Source organism: Pteronotus mesoamericanus, unplaced genomic scaffold, assembly GCF_021234165.1.
Source record: "Pteronotus mesoamericanus isolate MK-2021 breed Mesoamerican mustached bat unplaced genomic scaffold, CSHL_Meso_final scaffold_165, whole genome shotgun sequence".
Taxonomy (NCBI): Eukaryota; Metazoa; Chordata; class Mammalia; order Chiroptera; family Mormoopidae; genus Pteronotus; species Pteronotus mesoamericanus.
The window spans coordinates 8,038,761-8,065,140 of NW_026555307.1; the positions used below are offsets into that span (position 1 = coordinate 8,038,761).

The 26,380-nt window shown below is 37.9% G+C and overlaps 1 protein-coding gene across 1 annotated transcript; it reads left to right on the top strand.

Moving 5' to 3' along the window:
- The first annotated feature begins 1,373 nt into the window (after positions 1-1,373).
- Positions 1,374-24,824, top strand: LOC129083217 (zinc finger protein 568-like). The gene is made up of 5 exons (XM_054589077.1): positions 1,374-1,978; positions 3,090-3,142; positions 18,126-18,249; positions 18,547-18,642; positions 22,997-24,824. The coding sequence occupies exons 2-5, from the start codon at positions 3,134-3,136 to the stop codon at positions 24,436-24,438; spliced, it is 1,671 nt and encodes a 556-aa protein (XP_054445052.1). The 5' UTR covers positions 1,374-1,978; positions 3,090-3,133; the 3' UTR covers positions 24,439-24,824.
- The last annotated feature ends 1,556 nt before the right edge of the window (positions 24,825-26,380 follow it).

The window sequence follows — 26,380 nt, forward strand, 5'->3', positions numbered from 1 at the left end:
CTTTGGTTTGATGCTGCCTGATTAAAATCTATATAACCTCAGGTAAATTCTTGACAATTGTAACATGTGTCAGTTTATCTTTTAATACAAAATGGATAATACTTTTCTTTTGGCCTGTCTTTATCAGATTTTACATTAGTTAGACAAAATTAATTAGAGAGCTTTCCATCTTTTCCTAGGTTCTGAATAACTTGCATAATCATTACAAGTTCAAATATTAGCTAAAACTCAGCTATAATCATCTGGAACCTTTTCAATAGTATATATTTTAAGCTATATTTAAATTTTACTATATTATTGTTCTGTTCAGGTTTTATACTTCTTACTAGAGTTAATCATTGAAATTTTACTAGAAAATCTACAATTACCTCTACCGAGGTTATAGAGTGACATGTAACAGCCTCAAAATTATTTTAAATTCTATGTGGTTTAACCTTTCTTATTTCTAATGTTTTAGTTTTGATTTAATTTTTCGTTTTGCTATTGTTAATCAATATTGTGTTTCATTGATCTTTTAGAACCCATCTGTAAAATTTTAAAATCTGGTCCACTTGATTGTTATCTAGTTCATCAATTTCAGAGCCTATATTTATTCAATTTATCACAAAATTAATAAGTAATGTTTCATGAGAAGGACATGATAATGGCCAAAATATGAGAATACTTTTAGAATAAAAAGAAAAAAATCATAATTACACATCCTAGAAATTAACTACAGTTAACAAATATTAGTGTAATGTTCCAAAGAGTTTATCAATCCCTTTTTAAAAAAAAGATTTTGTCTATTTATTTTCAGAGGGGAGGAAAGGAGGACGAGAGGGAGAAAAACATCAACGTGCGGTCGGTTGCCTCTCAGGCGTCCCCTACTGGGGACCTGGCCCGCAGCCCAGGCATGCGCTCTGACTGGGAATCAAACCAGTGATCTTTTAATTCACAGGCTAGCACTCAATCCACTGAGCCACACAGCGAAACTGCTTTCCAACCTGTATTTATGTACTTTTAAAAAGTTTGAACATAGTATTACGTGGTACATACTTTTGTATTGGTACTCCATTATTTTCACTCTGGACTTAGGGTTGTCTCCCAACCTCCCGGTCCCTTCTCAGATGGCCGTATCCAGGGCTCAAGACTGCCAGCCTTCAGTCTCTCCACCGCCACACCCTCAACTCGCAAAGTCCGAACTGCATTCCCCGGAGGCCTATAAGGTGGACCCAGCAGCTACCCGGTGTCCTTGTAGCCGACAGCTCAAATTGCACAGAAAAGCCAGGACATCTGGAGGCAGCGTTATGGCGTTCCTGACTGAAAACTACACTTCCCAGCGGCGCCTGGGACGGGGGAATAAATGCTCAGGCGGAAGTTTAGTGACCAGCACGACCAGGATCGTGGGGCGCCAAGGGCTGAGCCCAGCTTTGGGAGGACTCCTAGTTCGTGGGTAGTGGGGAGTTGTCCTTGTGGTCCCGCGCTCAGAGCGCGGCTCCTTGTGGTGAGAACTCCATACAGTCAGCTTCTAGCTTTTTATTACAGTTCTTAGAGGCCTTTGGGCATCTCCTAGGACTATGGCGACAGGTTAACTTCGGAGTCTCGGGACGCTTTGGCGGAGGACCGCCCCGCCCTTTCCCCAGCCTCGGGCTACATATCCCAGAAGCCTCCACGGTACACCACTTGTTCTTAAACCTCAGCAGCCACCTATTGCTCCCTGGCCTGTCGGTTTGCTCAAGTCCTCGGAGGATGCTCAGGTGAACTGAATGACCAGAACTGAGCTTCATTGAAGGCTTGGAATGAGACTCGACAGAGAAGACTGTTGAGCCAGCCAGACCCTAGCTGGATTTTTGCTCTTCTGGACTACATTTCCCTGACATCTTCGCGGCATATGCCATTTCCAGCCAGAGTTGGCTGGCAGGTGGCGAGTTTGAAGGAGTTCGGAGGCAAAGTGTCGGTGTGTTCCGGGTGCTTAGCTCACTCATTAGCGGCAGATACGGTAAGACTGGAGTGGAAGGACCACTTAGAAGTGGACGTTAAGAACCCCCGTGGAGGGGCAGGGTCTGTCTGGGGTCTTAAACGTAGGGGGCTGTTGGGCACGTTTAGAATACGTGTCCACGTTTGGACAATAAAGGACTAAAGGACGTCGGGGAGGACGGGCATGTCGAGGCTGCGTGTCTTCCCTCCGGGTATATGCCGTGCGCCTAGCACTAGGTGGGTGTAGTTTCAGGCTGGCGTGTCAGGAGGTTAGGGGTATCGCAATGGTGTGGTGTCTGGCCTGGGTGGGAAGTCCGTGCGATGCTCCCCCGACGAGCAGTTCCTGCGGGGCCACGGTGAGTGCACTGTCCAAGCGGGACTTTTTTTGTGGCCCTGTGCGTGAGAAGCCGAAGCGGCCAAGACGCTGTCTCTTTATTTGGGGCTAGAACTGGAAAGGGCGCTCTCCTTGTTTGTAAGTTATTGGTAAATGCTGGGCAGAGTTGGACGGTGGGTGGGTTCTGGGCCTCTACCTCAGACATCGAATGCATTTCGAGCCTTTGTAGCTCCGTTACACTCAAGCAGCCGGAACTGATAACCGCCGCTATTCGCTCTCCAGCACTGTGAATGGCGTTCTCCCAGAGTCTTATCTATTTCTGCCGTCCAGCGGGTTTGTAGATCTTGGGCCTGGGAAATCCTCTTACACTTTTTGTCCTTTCACCCTGTGTTTGCCCAAGATCCAGTCTCATAGAGGTGCCCCCAGCCTAGAAGACAGAGTTGTGAGGACTCTGACAAATGGATCCACTTAGCTGTCTGGGAGCTACATTTTGGGGCTCAGACGAACACAAATATAATATATTGGGCCTAGAAGAACCCAAAGTCAGGCTCTTATGGAAGAAGACAGCCCGCAGTCTGGAACTCTTTCCCAGGACTCACATCTGGACCCCTAAGGTTACTCACTCTTTGAGATGATGGGAGAGAATGGTGGAGTTGCAGGCTTCTTAGGCTTTGGGCTCCCTCTTAGTTTAGTGCCTGAGGTGGGGCAGGGATTTATTCTGAGTTGGCCTTCTCCAGGAACCAAGGAGGGACTCTTGTCTCCTAGTTCCTTAATCTTTTTCCCGCCTTTTTTCTTTCAGAATCCAGAACAGGAGGAGAGAAGAGCCGCTGTGCATAAAATATCATGGCAGAAGTAAGTTGTATGTGGTACCTTCTTCTTGGAAAGGGCATGTTGTTTCTTCAGAACATTCTCCTATTTCAGGATTTTATCTAAAAGATGTACTGTAGTGATTTGGAGAAAGGGGAAGAGAAGAGGAAAACTACATTTTTGGAGCAGTTTTCCTAAACCAGGCAGGACCTTAAACCAGGGCTTTGATCTAGAATTTTCACTTCCCTGGATTTTGTTCATTCCCATGAGCAGTCTTGCTAGAATGTGCCTCATTGATTTGGCAGGGAAGCTGACCAACAGAATAAGATTACTCCCACCTCACTAACTTATTTGTTGTCCCCTCCAGGGTCTCATGCAATAGCCTATTCACTTCCAAATTTCTCATAACCTGGTATACCTGCCTGCCATCTTCATTTCCAGATACTATTTTCCTCAAGATAGAAATAACATAATTGCTCTCTTTCTAATGATTAAGGTAATATAGGATTCTTGCAAATTTTTCAATATTTGAGAAGCTTATTAAGAAAGTTTGTCATCCATGGCCCCACCATCTAGAGATAGTTACTATTAATATTTTCAAATGATATTGTTTGCACATATGTTTAGGTGTGTAATTTTGTTTTTAAAATGGGATCATGTTACTGATAGAAGCAACTAACTTAATTGTGTTTGTTTTAAGCCACTTGTAGTTTGAAATACTTTATGTGTATTATCTTGATGAATCCACTTAAGACAGGTCTGACTATATTTCATTAATTCTATGATGCTTTTTTTTTTTTTTTTCACATCAGGATGAGTTTTACAGTTTCTGGCAATCATCGTTTCATTGATGGCATTTTTCTTCTTTACTAGTATATAAAGTAATGAAGGCTTTACAATAAATAGCATCCCAGAACTGATGAAATATGCTATTATTCTAAGTTAAAAGATGAAGAAATAGAATCTGTTAGGCCACTTGACCCAAAATTACACATTGATAAGTGATACAACTGGGATTTCTAAATTGCCTACTGATTTCCTTTACCCACTTGTCAAACAATGTTATCTTTCTTGGTTTATTTTAAATAAGCTTATAAGTCAAGCATATTTTCTCTCTGTTATTTATAAACTGTTGTAGAAATATTTTTTTCACAGTCAATCTATTTAGTGTGTGTTTTTAGATTCAGAGTTTTCAAAAAATGTTTTCTTCCCTTTATGTCATGCCAGAAGGTATTCTCTACTATAAAAATAGAAAAGTCACTCATATTTTCCTAAAGAATTTTTTCTTCTGTCCATACAATTTAATCTTTAAGATACCCAATGTGAGATATGATCAAAGAATGTTGGCTATCACATTCCTAGTTTGGCATTTTTATTTGGATTTTTTAATGATTTTGGAGTAAATTGTTATAAAGAACTGCATACTATTTGTAGTACATTCAGCGTTTTTCCCCTAGATGTGTCTGAGTGTGACTCTTCATTAATGCTGGCCAATCAATTCTCAAGAATTCCTTTCTAAAGAATAAGAAATAGTCTTTGCATTCTGGATTTGTCTGTTTTTTCCTTTCTCTTTGACTTCTGAATTCTGTGAAGACTTGTTGCATTTATCTTCCCAGTCCCATCTTGGCCAGAAAACTTCCTAAGATCCTCAGGAAAAGACTACACCCTTCCCATTTATTCTCAGTACATTTTGGTAGGATACCTCCATGTGCACTTAAACCAGCAACTTGGAGGTTCCCAGACTCCTACCTGCTGGCCTTCCCAACATTCATAAGGTGCCAGATGTCATTGCTTAGGTTCCCTTTCTGCCCTACAACCTTACTCCATTGTCTGTGTACCAGATCAGACCTTTGCGGAAGTGATCAGTGCATTGACCTTGTAATAAGGTTCTCTGGCTCTGCTTTTACTTCTCACCAATACAAGTCTAATCATGTGACTTCTTTTATTCAGTGAATCCCTGTTACCATCAGAATACTGTGCCAAATATTTCACATTCACTATATATTGTTTTGCATATGTATTGTATTCATTGCATAAGTATACTAAAAAGTATATTCTATATTTACTAGAGCACCAATCCTAATATTGGAGTAAAATGGTGAGTGAGAATGTTTTTATTCTGCCAGGGATGATCTGTCATCCAAGACCTGACTGTCCTTACCTTTTGGACTTCTCCAGCATCACTTCTAGACAGACTCCTTTTCCAGAATCCCTCACCAGTTACCCCAGTTTGCTTGCTTCTCCAACACACAGGATGCCATTAGTTTGTTCTTTACAGCCTCGTCTTTCTCTGCTCCCTCTCTCTTTCCTCTGGTAGTTCCCAGAACTCACAGTGCTATCTCTTGCTTCTGTTGCACAGGAAATGCGAGAGGGGTGTTTATGCTACATGACCCTTTTTTCTGGGTTCTGTGAAGCCTGCTTCAGTCTTAATTATGCTTGGTGACACTGACTACATTCCCCTATGCTGCATCTGCCATAGTTCTTATCATACTCTAGTGTAACTATGTTTTTAAAACTGCTTTTATTAAATATTGAATAATAGAAAATGTATAAGGTATGATAAATGACTAAGGACTCATATTTAAGAAGTAGAACGTTAATTGTTAAAAACCCACTATGTACCAAGAGTTATCCCTCTCCAATCTCGTTCTACCCTTCAGAGGTAACTGTTCTAAATTTCATGTTTTCACTCCTTTGCTTTTGCTTATAGGTTTAACTATATTGTTTTCATTTTTAAATTTTATGTAAATAAAATAATACTGTTTGAAATCTTCTGCAACTTTACTTGTCTCTCAATGTATATTGAAGAGATTCATTCATACTGTGAATTTAGCCTACTGTATAATCATTTATTGTATAAATATATCTTTTTCCTTTATATTACAAACATTATGTAGACATTGTTGAACTTGTTTCTTATATGCAAGGATTTCTCTAAGTTATATAACTAGAAATAGAATTATTGGGTCATAGGGCACATATGTCTTCAACATTACTGACACTGCCAGGTTGTTTTTCAGTGTTTATACCCATTTATTAATCCTGTTACTTCATATCCTCATTAACATTTGGTATTGTCAGACTTTTACATTTTCACCCGTTTGATGGGTATGAATTGATATATTATTCTGATTTTAAATTTGTATATTTTTGTGCTAAATGAACTTGAGCCCTCTTTCATTCTTTCCTCATTATCAAAGGGGTCCTTGCCTCTCCTCAAGGTGTAGAGATCAAGCCCTGACTGGTGTGGCTTAGTTTTGGGCATTGTCCCGCAAAGCGAAAGGTCACTGCTTCAGTTCCTGGTCAGGGCACCTGCCTGGGTTGAGGGTTCTGTCCCTGGTCTGGGCGTGCTTGACAGACAACTGATTGATGTTTCTCTCTTGCACTGATGTTTCGCTCTCTCTCTTTCTTCCTTGCCCTCTCTCAAAAATACATAAATAAAATTATTTTTAAAGATAGAAACCAAGAGAGGGACAAAACATGCAAAAGAAGAGGTTTACTGAAAACGGGTGGAGAGAAAGGAGAAAGGAAGGGTGCTTGATGCATCAAGGGACCACACACTAACCAAGAGTATGGCTCTGTGAATTGCTGCGGGGGTCTGGCTTATATAGGGCTGGATTCTTCATGCAGGTACAGAGTAGATGTGTTTGCTTTCCAGGTTCCCACAATGAACTGGCATTGACAGGCACAGAGCAGAATTTTTGGGGGAGGGCCTAAAAAGAAACTTTAAACTTATTTGGGAGAAGATTAAAAATAAGATGAAGAGCATTCCTGTCCCCAGAGGTACTCAGCCTGTCTCACTTTCTGTCCTCTGAAATATTATTTCATGTGATTTTCTAATTTTTCTGTTGTTTTATATTTTCAGTTTTTTGTTTCAGAGTGTTTGTCAGTTAATAAATAAGAAGAAGTAACTTCTTATTTTTTAGTGTATGTCTTCCTTTGTCAGTTTTATGTTGCTGTACATGCTTGCTTTCAGTTTGTGGCTTGACTTCTAACCTTTAAATAATGGTAGCAATTCTCACTATTAATGCCATCAAATTTAACACTTTTACTGATTTTTTTATGTCTTATTTAAGAAGTCTCTTTTCCCCTAAGAGCACAGTTATTCTCCCTAATGATACTGTTTTGCCTTTTGTGTTTAAGTTTTTAATTCACTTGGGATTGATTTTAGGACATGGCATAAGTCCTAAATAGGTGTTTAGTTTCACTTTTTTCATTAGGATAACTACCTAATATCCCAACATCATTTACTGAAAAGGCCAGTAAAAGATTAGGCAAACTGCACAGTCTGAGGGAGTAGGTCCCACAAGGCTGCCCTCAATTCATACCAGCTGGCTATAAATTCAGGGGTTCCCACATCATCCTCAGGTTCAGTGATTCACTAGGAAAACTTACAGAACTCACTGAAAGCTATTATACTCACTGTCATATTTATTACAGATAAAGGATACTTTAAAATTGGTCAAGGGAAGCAATGAATTGAGTAGAACATTGAAGTGTTCCAAACTCAAAAGTTTGCCTTCAAGTATTAATGTTAGAGTAGGTAGGTAGGTAGACAAACGCTGACCAGGATGGGAGGGGGAAGAAATGGGGAAATGCAGAGTTAGGCACCTAAAAATAATAGATAAGGAGCTAAGCCAGGCAGGCTAGCCTTCCCAGGGCCTCAACACAAGACTAACTACAGTGACACTGAAGAACAACCTTGAAATGGGTAAAGTTCCTGGGGGTTGGTGGGGGGAGTAAAAATATAAAAAGCAGAGCTGGCATTCTTAAGGTAGAGGGAAAAGTATAAAACCCCAACTCTTTGTTTCCGTGGGGCACTCAGACTAGCTGAGTAGGCCATGCAGATTCATCTGAGTATATTTCTGTTAGCGTAAACTTTGCTTGCTTTGCTCACTATATGTTGTCTCTTGTTTTCATTCATTCCTACAAATAAGAAATGAGATAAAGTGGGTTTTCGCCCCACCAGTGACATTAATATGTGGCAATGCAGAGCATAGCCAACCAGGAAAGCTCGCCCAAGCATGAATTAATCATTTTTCTTGCAGTTGAACTCAGTCTCTAGCATCTCCCCTCTACTTGCCTGGAGGTCCAACTGACAGCACATGACCTAAAGCCCCAAGGTTCTGACTACAGAGTTGGTCTTTCTGGAATTGCCAGCCTCAACCCTGAGTCATCTAATTAGCATAAACTAACAGGTATGGTCTTCAAGCCCACCATAAATAACAAAGACACCCCTTTTCTAACAGCAGGAAATACCCTCCAGAAATGGGGGAGGGATGGGAAACACCAATTGCTACACATGAGTGGTACCCGCAGTGCAGGTGCGGAAACCAATGTGCTTTGCCCTGGCAACAGGGACAACAGGCTATGACTTAGCAGAAAGAAGCATGTACAGCACATGCATGGACTAGGGAGATGATTGGACAGGACATTATTATCTACTCCATATAGGAGATTCTGGGGGCTGTCTTGAAAAAGCAGAGATTGTGGAAACCCCACACTCTTTGTTTTCCCTTCTCTTGGTTGGTCTGGTTGGCTTTCACAGCCAAGTTCCTGGACTGGTGAGCCTTGGAAATGCATGGGCCAGGAATGTTCCCAATGCCCCACTCTGAGTGTTCCAAGGCCTGCCTGGCCAGGAGCACAGCAGGTGCCAGGCTAGTATGGCAAAAGAGAGGGAGGCCCAGCCTGTGGATCCTTGAGGCCAATTAGTCAGGCAGCAAGCTCTGGGCCCCTCCCCCCCCATGAAAGCCATGGCGGTGCTGGTGACTGGAGCAAGCAATGCCAGAGCCTACCTGACTAGGAGCACAGCTGCACAGGCAAGCTAACACTGAAGAGACAGGGAGCAGTACTGTACCAGCAGGCAGAAGCCAAGGAAGGAGCAGCACACCATGAGCGGGACTTTGGCTAGTGCACACAGACTTCCAAGGATGTCTGGGGCAGACCATGCCCAGAAGCATGCTGCAGCTGCCTACGTCTTCCCAAGGACAGTCCCTTTAAATGGAAACAGGAATTGTGGATACAGCCTAGGACTGGGCCTTGCAGGGAGTGGCAAGGTTATTTTTCTTTGGATATTTTAGAATGATAGACTTTGAGGCAGAAACCTGCGTTACTTCAAATTATATGGTCGATAAATAAAAGATGCCTCTTCCTTTCCACTGAACTCTGTCTCCAGAGTTTTGCCTGTTTTGTGGCAAGCAGGAGGACCTCCACTGGATGATTCCGTAACACTATCACTTGGGAAATTCTGAGTTTTTGAAGTCACAGCTCATCAAGTGGACAAAAGCAAGAATCTCTCTTTGGAAGCTAGATCTTGCTATAATAGTACACTCTTTCCTCTGTACTTCATTGGCAGTCTTCTCATTGACTAAGTTTCCATATACTTGTATTGGTCTATTCTGTCCTTTCTAAGCCACTGATCTATTTTCTATCCTTGTACCAAAACCACATTGTCTTAAGACAACTATGTAATAATGTTTGCTATTTGGTAAGTCATGTTCTTTTACTGTAGTGTTGTTCTCCAGGAGTCTCTTAGCTGTTCCCTGGACTTTGGCTTCTCATACAAATGTTAGAATAGGCTGATCAAGTTTCCTAGAAATCCACTTGGAATATCAAGGTATACTACCTTGACTCCGTGGTCAGTCTAGAGATGGTTGACATTGTTATAGTTGTTTTCCCCTCCCTCTTACTGGTATAACTGCTTATGTAGGTCTTATAAAATGGTTTTCAGTAAAATTTTATAATTAGAGTTTTACACATCTTTTGTTAATTTTATTCCTAGTGTTACCAAACTCAAGGGGTTTACCATTTGATGTGTTCTATTAAACAATGAAGCATGGCTGTTGATACGTAGTTTTATTTACTTGCAGCAAGTAGGGGAGAGAGAGGATTCACGTTCAAAGCTCTGACTCCAGGAAGAGAAGCTTAGTCTTGCCTATATACACTGTTTAGTTAATTACACATTGATACTGTCTTTGCGGTTGGCTACATTTATCTGGTTGAGTTCCCATCAGCCCCATCCTGTTCACAACTCCATCTACAAAGTACTGTGCTACATTTTAACATTTAGCAAGAGTAGCATTTAGTAAGAACCTTGAAAATCCTTGTCCTATCTAACACTAGGAATTTTTGTACATTGTGGTATTTGTAAATGGTATTAATTTTTAAACATAATTTTCTCATTGTCTCTGGTATACAGATATGAAACTTATGTTTAGATATTGATTTTATATCATCCAACCTGCTGAACCTTCATTCTGATGTCTTGCAGATTCCTTTGGATTTGAGCGTCTTCCAACTAGATAATTATATATCACTGATGTATAAGGACACTTTGTGTGTGTAAATAATTGTATTATCTGTAAATACAGTATTTTCCTTTTTCAATCTTCATTTTGTTATGCTGTTTGTCTTACTGCACTAGTTTCCCTTGGTAGGGTGGGGAGACGCTTCAAGTGCAGTGTTACATTATTCATAATCTTTACTTCATGGGATTTTGTTATCATCGGTCTGAGCAAGGCCATTTTCTTTTCTGAATATTAACTTCTTTAATTTCATTTACCACCTTTCCATAGGCTACCTTATTAATGTGCATCTTTTTATTGATTGTATTTGTGCAAAATGTTTATGAATGTTAAAGCCCAATGTGTTCAGTTTTTTTTAATCCTCCATATAGGATTGAAAAGAATGTTATTTGAATGAGTACATTGTTCTCTATGCGGCGATTATATCAAGCTTGTTAATTTGTTTTTTACTGACTTTTTGTCGGCTGTATCTATCAATTTTGAGTGATGTGTTCTCCCATAATGATGAGGATTTGTGATTTTTTAAATATGTATCTGTATATAACATTTATTTATTAAGTTATCTTTTAGCCTTTTCTAGTCATTCTGGATATTTATGTTTTGGATATGTCTCATAAACAGAATATAACTGAGCTTTTTTTTTTTTTTACCAACTTATCTTTTACTTTTTTTAAGATTTTATTTATTTATTGTTAGAGTAGGGGGAAGGATGGAAAAAGAGAGGGATTGACACTGATGTGCAAGAGAAACATCTATCAGTTGCCTCTCGTGTGCCCAAATCAGGGACCTGGCACACAACCTAGGCATGTGCCCTGACCAGGAATAGAATTGGCAACCTTCACTTTGCAGGATGAAGCCCAACCCACTGAGCCACACCAGTCAGGGCTGCCAATTTTACAATGAGATCACTTAGTCCATTAGTGGTTTTAATTACTGGTATAATGGAAAGTATCATTATTGACTTAGTTTGTCCTTTTTATTCTGACTTTTCTTTATTTCAAATATCTCATTTCCCCTCTGTGTGTTTGAAAGTTATAAACTAGTTTTGGTTATTTACTGGTTACCTTAGAAATTTTAACTTACTTTCTTAACTTACCAGTGTCTAAAACTAAAGAACACATTTATGCTCTTGCTGAATAGTATCAAAAACTAGGATATTCCAGTTGCTAAAAACCACTTATATTGTTGTCAGATATTTTTTTCTATCCCTTTTTAACCCATAAAACATTTTTATTATTTTATACTTGAATGTTAGCTTACATTATCCACATATTTACTACCACTTTCTTCATTCACCATTCTTACATCTCAAACCCTCAAGCCCAGTTTTATTCTACCTGGTATCATTTTTCTTCAGATGAAAGTATGTACATACTTTAATAAATTTGGGGGAGGGGTGTTGCTTGTTTGTTTGTTTTAAAATATCTTTATTTGCCCTCATTTGTCAAGATAATTTTCTTTTAACCTACTAAGATAGTCTGCTGTCTTCTGGATAGCATTGTTGCTATTGAGTAGTTTTCTATTGTTATTTTGTAGACAATCTCTCTTTAATCTAAAATTGTTTTTTTAACATATTCTGTTTGCTTTTAATGCTCTGCAATTTTGATATAATTGTCTAGGATTTCTTTTTATTTATTCTATTTGAAACTCATTGGGCTTCTGAATAATACTTTCTTTTGCCAGTTCTGAAAACTTTGTCTTCAATTACTTGCTTTTTTCAGTCTTTTTTTCTTTTTCCTTCCAGAACACCAGTTTGATACCTCTTAAACCTTCTCACTTTGTATTCTTAACTTTTCTATTTTTTTACATTGTCTGTCTTTTTTTAAGTCCTCATTCAAGGGCATCCTTACTGATTTTAGAGAGGGGGAAAGGAGGGAAGGAGAGAAAGAGAGAGAGAGAGATATTGACCAGTAGGCTTCTATATGCTTCAACTGGGACCTGAACCTGCAGTCTACACATGTGTCCTGCCAGGAATCAAAAACAATGACTTTTCTGTCTGCAGGATGATGCTCCAACCAACTGAGTGACACTGGCCATAGCTCCACATTGTCTTTCTTGATAGCATGCTGCATAATCTGTTTTTATATCTTTCAGTCCAGTAATTTTTCTCTTCAGGGAATATTTATTCCAGTCATTGTGTAATTTAATTAAGTATTATGGTTTTTGTTCTACAAGTTTTTCTTTGTTTCTTTTAAATCTACCTGTCATTTGTGGAGTTATGTTTCTTACCATCTTACCTCCTGTTTTAAAAATATGTTAAATGCCTGTTTTATATTTTTTGGCACTATCTATGTAATATATGGATCTTTGTGGGTGTGATATTACCCTCCAATAATTTATTTAAAATTTTTTCAAATATAATGAAAGTTGAAACATTGCCATGACTTATTTTTCTGACTGTTTTATCATGGAAATGTGCCTCTTTGCATGTTTCATTTTTATTTAATTTTTTATTTATGAGAAATGTATATAACAACCGTTTATAGTGTAGTGTTCAGTGGCATACAGTACATTCACGGCACTGGTGTTGTATTATTTTTGATTCTTGGGTGATTTTCCTTGGAATTCTACCCATGGATTCTTGAAGCGTGGTGGTTTCTGTAGGATTAGACTGTGTTTGCTTCTGACAACAGAGCTGCCAAACCAGATTGCCTTAGAGTAGATTTATAAATGGCAGGTTTTTTAGATTCACTTTAGTAGTGTGGATGTGAGCCACAGATCTGTGGGACGGCTGACTTGTGGTTATAATTCTTGAAGGGAAAATGTTTTTCTTTCACTGGCATAGTTCAGGTTGGGCCATTTTCCTTGCAGCCCCCAGTGTCAGTGCTACTCTTCCCCAAGGACAACCTTACAGCATCCCCAGTGTAAGTGGCATTTTCATTAATTCCCAGATACAGATCATACATTAATAACAGAAGAATCTTCTCTGCTAACCAGTTGTGCCAGGCTTATTCATCTCTCTAGATTTGCAAGCTGTTTTTCTTTTCTACACCCTGCTCTGGGCCAGTTCAATGAACCTGGAGCATAACAAGAGCAAAGGGAATAACCCAAGCAGCAGGATTCCTGCATAAAGCTTCAACTCTTTAGACTGAGCATCAGGAGAACAAGCATCTCTCTGTCTCAGATCAGTCTTCTTGGTTTTTGAGTAGTCATGTAACTTTAATGTCATGCAATTAGCAAGTCTTGGTACAGGGATTCACATACAAGCATCCTAGCCCTAAAGTTGTACTCTTTGTCACAACCTCTTATAAATGGTTACCACAGTGTCCTCTATTTCCATTTGAATTTTGTCAGAATTACATAACATTTTCTTTGTGTAAAGCTGTCAGTATTCTGGGGATCTCACCCTACCACTTTTGTTTCCATCTATTTCCACTGGAATATCCTTAATCTAGTAATTTCTTAACATTAATTGGGAATTGTGTGCTGGCAATTGATTATATTACGGATAGTGAAATAAGTTATTATGCTAGTTCTAGGACACTCTGGGATAAATTATTCCAATAAATAAACTGGTGAGCAAATTCAAAGTGCCCAGAAGGTATCCAGCCATGTACTATGAAAAATAAAGGCATTCATTGAACAAGATACAAGAAACATTGTCCATAGTACAATAATTCTTCAGTCTCATTCAAAGTAGGTACCTTGGGACCTCACACATTTCTCCCAGTCACCATCAGCTGCTCCATCATATTTTCCTGAATCCCAATGATGGTCTGAAAACTCTTCCCTTTCAAAGGTGATTTTAGTTTTGGGTAAAAGGTAGAATTTGCAGGGTGCCAAATCTGGGCTATAGCGGGGCTGAGTCACCTGGGTGATTTGATGTTTCACCAAAAAACTCTGCATGAGATGTGATACATGAACAGGCACATCATCATGATGAAACTGCCAATCACCCATAGCTGCAGACTTCTAAATCATCCAGATAGTTTCTGTGGAGGAATAGTCAAGCTTAATGCAAAATTTGATGCAGATTTGTTGCTCTACTCGATCAGTCGTTTGGAATGCAATGGCCCACAGTACACATGCTCGCTCCATGGCGTCTACTGCCCCCATTGACTAGTACATGAAGTCATCATTGTTCACGCATGCACATTCAAGTCTACCCTCCTTGGCTGCCAGGTTACAAGATGTCATGCAAACTGTTGTTATATTAACACTGGTTGGACTTTTTCTGGCAGACCTCATATTAACTACAGAATTGAGAAAAAGATTATGAGAGCAAAGGACAAAAAATTAAGGTAGGATGAGAGAAACTGGCCATGTAATGATCCTGGAACAGGGCATTCATAAACAATGAAACATTTCCTAAAGGGCCTAAGATGAGAAAGTAATTAGCATAATATACAAGTCAAATAGAGGCCAGTATAGTAGGTGCATGATGAATGAAGGTGAGAGCACCTTAAAATGAAAGTGAATTGGAAGTAGGGTCCAAATAATGCAGTTTTGCAGGTCTGGTAAGGAATTTTTTATTTTAAGTGCAGGGGGCATGCACTATAAGCAGTGAGTCCCACTCTTTGAATCACTCTTGGAGATTAATAAAAATACCAATGGCCATTCATTCATCAAACAAATAGCTATTGAGTATTTACTGTGTGCATCGTATTTTTAACAAGTTCCTCAGATGATGCTGATTCTCACCAGAGGTGGAGAGACACTTCCTTTACAAGCTTCTTCATTTTTTCTATTATTTCTCTAACCTCCGCCCCCACTGTTTTTCTAAAATTTCAGTGTAGTGTTAAGAACTATCTATTTGCTACTTTTAGTTTGTCATTTCTACCTTGAATCTTCCCTTTCTTCTGAAGCATGAAAAACCTGAGGGCATGGTCTTAGAGGTCCGAGGTCTTTGCCTTACGGAGCCAATTAGACTCCTGTCTTGATCAGCAATAGGTTTGGTCTCCTATCCACCTACTCTTTAAGGTAATGAATGGCAAAGCTTGTGGTCCTCTGGGCTCAGCAGAGTTGTTCTGGTAAAGTAGGTGTCAATGGCTCAACACATCCTCCTTGTCTCCCGTTCTGACTTAGTTTTAGCCACCGAAGATTGCTCTCCTTGTGGAATCATCACTGCATTCCAAAAATATTTTAAGATGTGCATTTACATTATTTTTCAACCAGTGATTTGGAAGTGGTAATCAGTCCCCCACAGAGATTAATTCCCTGTGATTGTTTCTATGTTTCTGATTTTCCTCCCTGATTCTGAGCTTTTGGGGGCAGGTACTGGGTCAGAGTTATTGTGTCCCCAGTGTCCACACTGAACCAGAGTAATGGGGGATTTTGAATGATATTTTTGAACAAAGGAATTTTGTTTGCAGAACTGCTTCTTCCTTCTTTTTCTTATTTGACTTTGATTTCCCTTACAGAGTACTATGCTCTGCACTAACAGAGAGACCAAGCATTTTCTGCTCCCCTGAGTGCAAAGCCTAGATCACAGTTCTTTTAGAAGACCAGGAAATTCCTGGATGCATCTGCAAGAGACAGAAGTGGAAGGCAATCAATTGTAGAGTTGGAGAAATGTAGACTCAAAACCCAGCAATGCAGTGTTAGCTGCAAATTTGAGTAAATTACTTTACTTTTTTAAACAAAAGTTTCCTTTGAATTAAGATTCATTGCCCTCTCCTCAGGATTAATATATATGTATAAGATACCAGGAACTTAAAGTGCTTAATGCACAAGAATTGTACTTGAAGTGTAATGAACCTCACCAATCAGCAGTAAGACTTCAGAATAGGTGTGATAGGGAATAATGTCAGGCAGGAAAGTCATGGGTGATCTTGACTGGGAACCAGGATATGCTGCCTATGAGGATTCTGAGGATTGTGGTTCATGAAAAGGCATTGCATTCTGCATCTAGGTAATTGATCTCTACTTTGGCTGCTCAGGACCTGCTGATCTTGGTAGATTGTTTGGCTCAGTATTGGTGACTCTGGACAGGGTCTTTGTGGAAGGCAGTTTCAGTTTGGATTCTGGGATAGGAGAACAAAGCCAAGGAGTTAACCTGATACACTGAGTCTGTTAGATCATGAGTGGCTAGGCAGAAATCATTCATTGTCAGTTGCAGGAACTATTGTCTAGGGCTGGGCCTGCCCAAGTATCCTATGTTACTGGGCCTGAGGACTCAGTCATGTCTTTGGGGTACCTCTGGCTAAGGAGGTCAGTGTCTTCCAGAATGTAGAACAAGAGTCTACCCAGGGCAGGTCAGGATAGGCCCCTCTGGGCTCTGATCAACCTCTGATGGTGAGAAAGTTGTTTCTTTGAATATATTATGTACAGTTGGATTGAGAGAGAGGAGAGAGAGAGAGAGGAGAGAGGAGAAAGGAGAGAGGAGAGAGAGAGAGAGAGAGAGAGAGAGAGAGAGAGAGAGAGAGAGAGAGAGAGAATTGATATTTCTCCTGTCTTTCATTGAATGTATGTTTTATCTTGGAAGATTTGACCAGTGGATTTTTTTTCCTGAAAATTTCTGCTTCCCTGAGCTCCTCAAGGAACTTGCTCCCCAGTTCTTCCCATTCCAGTGAATGATGCTACCAAAGGCTGCTGTCTCTGTTCTCCAACAAATGTTTAGGTATTCATTTTGCAAACCACTTTGCATTCCTTAAGTGTATATCCTTCCACCAGGGGTATGATGGCGTGGGAGAACCAACCCTTGCTGGGAACCATAACTTCTTTTGTTAGAGCTCTGATTTAATGAAGTGGAGGTGAGTTAGTTAAGTGGGATCCCATGTTGCAAACTTGGGTTTTCCAATTAGACAAAAAGGTAATTGGTATAGATTTGCTGCAGTCTCAGTATTTGTCCATACCTCTAGCTCTCTGAGGTTTTTATGACTCAGGGATATGATAGATTTAGTGCTTGGAGTTCTGTGATATTCCAAGGAGTTGATGCCAGATAGGCATCATAAGTCCATTTTGAAACTATGTAGTGTATGTTCTTCTTGGGTCACATCAGTGTGAGTCTGGATCGTCCTCCATCAGTTCTGGTAGCTCAAGGACAAGGAACATACAGTTAGGGATAACTTGTGGTAACAGGAACAATATAGCCAGATAGAAAAATTGTTAAGGAATGATGATTCTCATAACTGCAAAAGAACCTTAAAGAACTTATCCAACCTAGTCCTCCAAAATAATAACATTGAATTCATAAGATGGGTTGTCATATCACCTGTAAAGATGTCTATTTTAGAATTTTTGATGATGAAAAACGATTAGGATTTTTAATATTCTGGCATATTTATGAGCCTGAGTTTTTAAGATATTACATCACTATGTTATATTTAAATTCGGTTTTCAGAAATATAAATTTTATAAGATATTTTTAAATGATTCACACTTTAAAAAAAAAACTACTGTGAAAATGGGAAGGAGATGATTCCAAGTGTTTTGTGCTGAACATAAAGTGTGCTATGTACATCAGTGTACAGTTTTATTTAATTTGGAAATACCAGTTATATGGTCTTTATTTATTCCTAGACCTGGGTGGATAATGGAAGAGGATAATGCTAGGAGGTTATATGTATATTTGCAAGCATGCTCAAGAATGATGTGTGTACTGAGAATGATGTGTGCTCTTACCACTCTTGCTCCCACACTCGCCCTTCCATGTTGAAGGGTCCAGCATAGCCTTTTTTCCCAGCAGTGTTCCCTTACTGAATCGCTTTCTCCATTTTCTCATATTCTATTGTAAATATTTTGTCCATTAGTTTCAAAAATAGTGTACTTATCTGTGGTTTCAGGGCTTGAAGTTCAAAGATGTGGCCATTTTCTTCTCTCAAAAGGAGTGGGAATGCTTGCACTCTGCTCAGAAGGATTTATACCGAGATATAATGTTGGAGAATTATAGCAACCTGATCTCACTGGGTAAGTTTATCTGCCCCTCAAAATTCAGAATTGACCTTCTGGAATGCTTATGTTCTTTGTTATCAATTTCTTGTAAGTGCTTTTCAAGTGCCTGTCTGAATTAATGATTCTTATTTACCAAAGCATGGTTGTTTCTTCTGAAATTAAAAATTAGCCACTCTGTTTTACAATTTTATCTTTTTCATTTCTCTCATCTTCACCCTTAATCTACCTACTCCTCTTTCTTGATTATCATCGACTGATTTCAGTTCTGAGATACCCACAATATAACTTTGTCCCCTTTTTTACCTTGAGCAGGACTTTCTGATTCTAAGCCAGATGTGATCTCCTTATTGGAACAGGGTAAGGAGCCCTGGATTGTTAAAAGGAAGGAGACAAAAGAATGGTGCCCAGGTGAGTAATGATAACTCATATGGAGAAGGCCACGGCAGGTGGGTCACGCAGCTGGGCTGTGAGAAGGCAGCACTTCTGAGATAATGAGAGGAAAGATCCCTTAAGACCTGAGATCCAGAAAAGAAAGGAAGGATGTTTCAGCCTGAGGCCTCAGATTTTTTACTTCATTTAATACTCTTGTTCTTTTTCCTCATATTTCCCTCTGATTTCACAAAGGAAGTACCTTTGTCCTTCTCAGGAGACAAACATTTTCCCCATACTTTGGGTCCAGTTTTATCCCAACTTTTTGAATTAGCTCTATTGAGATATAATTCACTTACTGTAAAATTCACTTATTTAAACTATAGTTCATTGGTTTTTAGTATATTCCCAGTGTTGCAACTGGGACAACAATCTAATTGTAGAACATTTTCATCACCCTAAATGAAACCCCATAACTTATTAGTAATCACTACCCACACCCAGATATAGGCAACCACCAATCTACATATAATTTCTGTAAGGTTGGTAGTGATATCTCCTTTTTCATTCCTGATATTCATATAAGTTTTCTCTTTTTTTTTTCTTGGTCAATCTAGGAAAAGGTTTGCCAGTTTTGTTGATCTTTTCAGAAAATCATCTTACAGTTATGTTGATTTTCTCTATTTTTTAATCTGTTTTGGTCATCTCCCCTCTAATCTTTATTATTTCCTTTCTTCTGATATCTTTGGTTTAGTTTGCTCTCTTTTTTAATGTAGTTCCTTAAAGTGTATAATTAGTTTATTAATTTGAGATCTTCCTTTTCTTTTTAATATAGGCATTTTAAGCTGTTAATTTCCTTTTAAGATCTGTTTTAACTGTGTCCCATATGTTTTAGTAAGCTGACTTTTCCTTTCATCCAATTCAAAAGTACTTTCCAATTTCTCTTGTGATTCTTTGACTCGTTTATTTGAGAGTATATCCATAGTTATTTAAGAGTATGCTGTTTTCTCTCTCCTTGTCCATCTTCTAGCTAGTGATCTATCCATTACTGAAAGTAGAGCATTGAACTGTCAAATTGTTTTCTCTTCATTTCTGTTAGCATTTGCTTCATGTATTTTGGGGCTCTGTAATTAGTTGCCTATTTGCTTATAACATAATTTCCTGAGATTGACCCTTTTATTATAAAATGTTCGTTTTTTCTTTAGTTACAGTTTTTGTCTTAAAATCTATTTTGTCTGATAATAATATAGCTATTGAAGCTCACTTTTGATTAGTCTTTGCATAGTATATTTTTTTCTATTCTTTTCTTTTAATCTTTTTGTGTCCTTGAATGTGTCTCTTGCAGACAGCATAAACTAGGTAAGATCATATTTTTTAATACCTCCTGCCTATATCTTCCATCTGAGTATTTAATATGTTTACATTTAATGTAATTATCAATAGGGTGGGATTCATGTCTGACATTATCGTGTTTGTGTTCTATATGTGTTATTTTTGTTTATACTTCATTCTTTCATTACCATAATTTATGTTAAATATATATTTTGTAGATTCCCAATTTAATTTTTTTGATTGTCTTTTACTATAGTTTTTAGAGTTATTTTCTCAGTGTTTGCCCCGAAAATTTCAGTTATATCTTAACTTAAAATAATTTAGGTTTTGCCTGTTGAGTATGATGTTAGCTGTAGGTGTGTTGCATATGGCCTTTATGTTGAATGTGTTCCCTTTATTCCCACTGCTGAGTAGTTTTATCATAAATGAGTGCTTTACCTTATCATATGCTTTTCTCACATTTATTGATATAATCATGTTTTTTCTCTCATATTGTTTATGTGGTGATTACAGTTATTGATTTGCATATATTGTACCATCTTTACATTCCTGGGATGAATCCCACTTGGTCATGGTGTATGATCTTTTTAAGGTATTGTTTGATGTAGTTTGCCAATAGTTTGTTGAGGATTTTGGCATCTATGTTCATTAGTGATGTTGGCCGATAGTTTTCTTTCTTTGTTGTGTCTTTAGCTGGTTTTGGAATTAGGATATTATAAGCCTCACAAAAACTGTTTGGTAGTCTTCAGTCTTCTTGGAATTTGTGGAATAGTTTGAGAAGCATCGGGGTTAGCTGTTCTTTGAATATTTGGTAGAATTCTCCTGTGAATCTCTCTGAACCAAGACTCTTGTGTGTCAGGAGTTTTTGGATTACTGCCTCAGTTTCACTAGCTGATATCAGTCTGCCCAGGCTTTCTGCTTCTTCTTGAACCAGTTTTGGAAGATTATATGTTTCTATAAATTTGTCCATTTTGCCGTGGTGTCAAATTTCTTGGCATATATTTGTTCGTAGTGATTTCTTACAATCCTTTGTATTTCTGTGATATCAGTTGCAATATCTCCTCTTTCATTTCTGATTTCATTTATTTGGGTCATCTCTTTTTATCGTGATGAATCTGCTTAAAGGCTTGTTGATTTTTTTATCTTTTCAAAGAACCAGTTCCTGGATTTATTGTTCCTTTGGATTGTTCTTTTCATCTCTATGTCATTTAATTCTGCTCTGATCTTTATTCTTTCTTTCCTTCTAGTCACTCTGGGCTTTGTTTGTTGTCATTCCTCTATGTTTTGTAGATGTAGGGTTAGGTAATTTATTTGAAATTTTTCTGTCTTTTTTAGGTAGAGCTGTATTGGTATGAACTTCCCTGTCAGGACTTCCTTCTCTGTGTCCCATAGGTTTTGGGTTGTGTGTTCATTTTCATTTGTTTCCAGAAACTTTTTTATTCTTCCTTGATCTCATTGTTTACCCATTGATTCATTGTTTAATAACATGCTATTCAGTCTCCATGTATTCGAATGTTTTTGTTTTTTGCTTTCGTTTGGTTTCTAATTTCAAGCCATTGTGATCCATGAAAATACTTGATTTGACTTCAGTTTTCTTGAATTTGTTGAGGTTTATTTTGTGTCCTATTGTGTGCATTTGAAAAAAAGGTATATTTTACTACTTTTGGGTCAAAGGTTCTGTATATATCAGATAAGTCCATTTGACTTAGTGTGTTGTTCAATGCCACAATATCCTTGTTGATTGTTTGTTTGGAATATCTGTCCATTGTTGACAATGATGTATTAAAACACCCTACTCTAAGTGTGTTGGTGTGTATATCTTTCTTGAAGTCCTCCAAGATTTTCCTTATATATTTGGATGCTCCTGTGTTAGGTGTATAAATGTTTACAATGTTTATAGCTTTTTAAGGCATTCTTCCTTTTAGAATTACGAAATGACCACCTTTGTCTCCTTTTATGATCTTTGTTTTGAAATCTACATTGTCTAAGTATTGCTACCATGGCTTTATTTTCTTGTCCATTTGCTTGGAGTATTTTCTTCCAACCCTTTACTTTCAGTCTATGTAGGTGTTTTTTCCTGAGATGGGTCTCTTGTAGGCAGCATATATGCAGGAAACATATATCATGTTTTCTTATCCATTCAGCTACCCTATGTCTTTTGATTGGAGTGTTTAATCAATTTATTTTTAAAGTTACTATTGATAGGTACATATCCTAAGCCATTTTTCCCCTTTATACCTGTGTTCCTCTCTCTCAGTCTTTTTCTTCATCTTCTTAAAGCAGTCCCTTTAGCAAGTCTTGCAATACTGGTATGATGGAGGTGTATTCTTTCAGCCTTCTTTTGTCTGGGAAACTCCTTACTTTGCCTTCCATTTTAAGTGACAGCCTTGCTGGGTAGAGTAGTCTTGGTTGCAGGCCTTTGCTTTTCATTACCTGGAATATTTCTTGCCCTTCCTTTCTGTCTTGGAGTGTTCTGTTGCGAAATCAGCTGCTAGGCTTAGTACAGCTCCCTGTATGTTACTTTCTCCCTGTCCACTTTAAAGATTCTTTGCTGATCTGACTTATTTTTAACAAGAATACTTTGGCTACTGTGTTGGATATGAGATACTAGGAAGGCAACAGTGCAAGCAGGAAGACTCATTTAGAATAGTGTGTTAATCTTGGTATGGGATGGCATTGGACAAGTGGTAGCGATATTGTTCAAGACAAGTAATTATAATCTGGTTATAATTTGGGTCTAGAGATGAGAGGACTTGCTGCTGTTGTGATGTCCTACTTCTTCAGATTCTCATTTAGTTGGTCTTAGGTGGTTCCTGGACATTATATTTTTGTAAGTTCCTGAGTTGATTCTGATTCTCACCAGAGGTTAATAACCACTTCCTTTATAAGTTTTCCCCCTTTTCTCCTTCCTTACTTTCCCTTGCACTACCATCCTCTTTTTTCAAATTGCAATGCAGTGTTTAAAAGCTCTCCATTTGCTAATTTGTTTTTCCTTTCTACCTTTCTTTTTCCTGCAACATGAAAGAAAATACCTCCCTTTTACTTTATTTTTATCTTATAGATTGGGAATCCAGAAGAGAAACCAGGAATTTATCTCCAAAAGAGGATTGTTACGAAATTAAATCATTGCAACTAGGGATAAAACAACCTATAAGCTCCAACCTTCTGTGCACTAGGGTCAGAGATAACAGTGAAGTCAAATGCTACTTGGAGAAACAACAGGATAGACACTTCAGAACAGCTATCATAACCTCTGAAGAAAGGTCTGCTTTCATTCAATGTACAGTTTATAGAGTATCTAAGATAATTCATACTGGAATGAAATCATGTGAATGCAAGGAATATAAGGAAATTTTCAGGTACCAGTCAGACTGCATTCAACATGAAAACAGTCATAATAAAGAAAAAAACTCTAAATGTGGAGAATGTGGGAAAGCCTTTCATAATAGGCAAGACTTGAATAAGCATCAGAGAATTCATGAAAGAAAGAAAAATAATGAAAATAATAAATCTGCCTTTATTCATGATTCTGAAATTAGTAAACCTCAGAGCATTAATCCTGGTGAGAAAGCTCTTAAATGTAAAGAATGTGGGAAAGCCTTTCATTCTAGCTCGCAGCTTATTAAACATCAAAGGATTCATATTGGTGAGAAACCCTATAAATGTAAGGAGTGTGAGAAGGCCTTTCCAACTACTTCCCAACTTAATTTACATCAGAGAATTCATACAGGTGAGAGGTACTATGAATGTAAGGAATGTGGAAAAGCTTTCACCCGTCCCTCACACCTTTTCCGACATCAGAGGATCCACACTGGTGAGAAACCCCATAAATGTAAAGAATGTGGTAAAGCTTTTCGTTATGACACACAACTTAGTCTTCATCAAATAATTCATACTGGTGAAAGACGCTATGAATGTAAGGAATGTGGAAGGGTATATAGCTGTGCCTCCCAACTGAGTCTACATCAAAGAATTCACACTGGAGAGAAACCTCATAAGTGTAAGGAATGTGGAAAAGCCTTTATCTCTGATTCACATCTTATTCGACATCAGAGTGTTCATACTGGTGAGAAACCATATAAATGTAAAGAATGTGAGAAGTCCTTTCGTCGTGGCTCAGAGCTTACTCGACATCAAAGAGCTCACACTGGTGAGAAACCCTATAAATGTAGGGAATGTGGAATGGCCTTTACTTGTAGCACAGAACTTATTCGACATCAAAAAATTCACACTGGCGAGAGACCCCATAAATGTAAGGAATGTGAGAAAGCTTTTATTCGAAGATCAGAACTTACTCATCATGAGAGAAGTCATAATGGTGAAAAACCCTACAAGTGTAAGGAATGTGGAAAGGCCTTTGGTCGTGGCTCAGAACTTAGTCGACACCAGAAAATTCACAGTGGTGAGAAACCTTATGAATGTAAGCAATGTGGGAAGGCCTTTATTCGTGGCTCACACCTTAGTCAACATCAAAAAATTCATTCAGGACAAAGGAGTGAATGAAGATGTGAGAACGTTCAGAATTTAATTGACACCTGAAATTCATGCTAGAAAAACAGAAACAAAACAAAACCCCTGTAATTATAAGGGATGTGGGAAAGTATTTAAGGATAACAGCTTAATATCAAGAGTTTGTACTGTGAATGTAAAGTCTTTAATTAAGGGCCAGAATGTTAGGAATTGGAAGGGTTTATTTGTGTTTCAGAATTCATTTTATATAAGAGTTCAATTGGTGAAAAAGAGAAAAACTCCATGAATGTAAGGAAAGTGGGAAGGTTTAGGATGGCAGCAAATGTGTTAGAGACATTAATCATTCAAACTTTTCTCAACATCATGGTCATTAGCCCTTAGAGGAAATTAGAGTACTTATAACATAAATGACATATACATGGGACACTGAATTGCTTTAGCTAATAAGTTATTCATCTGATAATTCATACTTGAGAAAGACTATAGTAATATTAAAATTGTAGCAAATTAGTTTGTCCTTCCCAAATCTTGTTCATATTTGCAAGCTCATTCTCTAAAATTAGCCTGAACTGAATAAGAGTAGGAAAGAGTTTAACCAATATTTAGTCTTTATTTGCCTTCACTATTATAACTCATTTCTTACAGGTCAAATTACTTAACTCTAAATTTTCTCATTTATAAATTAATAATGTCACCATATTTCTTAGTAGCATTGTGAAGATTAAATAATTGTATCTTTTAGAACAGTGTGGATTGTATTGAAAGTGTGTTAGATAAGAAATGCTTTTATTATTTTTCATTTTCATCATTTTCTTTATTAGAGATTATATGAGTTTAGGGCCTTTTGGGTTCAGTGACTTCATGAACATTTTACATCACGTCTTTTTTATTTTTTATTTTTTGCATTTTTTTATTGTTCAAGTACAGTTGTCTCCATTTTCCCACCCCCACTTTCACCCACTCCCCCACCTCCCACCCTCAATCCTTACTCCGCTTTGGCTTTGTCCATGTGTCCTTTATACATGTCCCTTGATTTGACTCTTCCCTTTTGAATTGGTTCTTCTGGATTCTTAGATATAATCCCACCAGTGGAATTGCCAGGTTAAAGGGCAGTTCTATTTTTAGTTTTTTGAAGAAATTTCCAAACTGTTTTCCACAGTGACTGTACCAATCTGCATTCCCACCAACAATGTACTAAGGTTTGCTTTTCTCCACAACCTAACCAGCACTTATTGTTTGTTGATTTGTTTATTATGGCCATTCTGACTGATGTGAAGAGATATCTTATTGTGGTTTGAATTTGCATCTCTCTGATGGCTAGTGATTCTGAGCATCCTTTCATGTTTTTATTAAAGGTTAAGTAATTCCTTCTGGAGAAAAATTTAAAACTGAAACTCTTATTCATAATGTAAAGAACTCCAATAGGGGATTCATAATGTAAAGAACCCCAATAGGATAAGATTGGGTAGATGTGAGATCAGGGGGAAGATGTATTAAAACCTTTCAAAATAGAAATGACATAGGACACACCATCTGATTTCTGTTCTGGAGAATTAGAAAATAACAAAGCCTTAGCCAAAATCCTTTTCTTTTTTTTCTATAAGGAAATGTAAAAGATACCTGTATAAATAATTTTTACATTAAAAAAGGAAATTAAAGCAAATTACCATTAGTAATGAATGACAAAGAGAAGAAATGTTGAAATGTGTAGGATGCAGCAAAGCTATAATCTGAAGAAAATTAAGTTCTGTCAATATGTGTAGAAAACAGGGAAAATTAAGACCAGGATTAATTCTCATCTCACTGTAATTGTTGTACTGCCTGTTCCCACTAGGTTCCCAGTAACATTGTTGAATCAAAGGAATAAGAGTGAATGAATTAGCATTGGACCCTTGTATGTTGAAAAGCTGTAACAAAATATATGCAAAGCCAAAAAATGAAAAAAGGAAAAAACTTTGAAAGCACTTTTAAATGA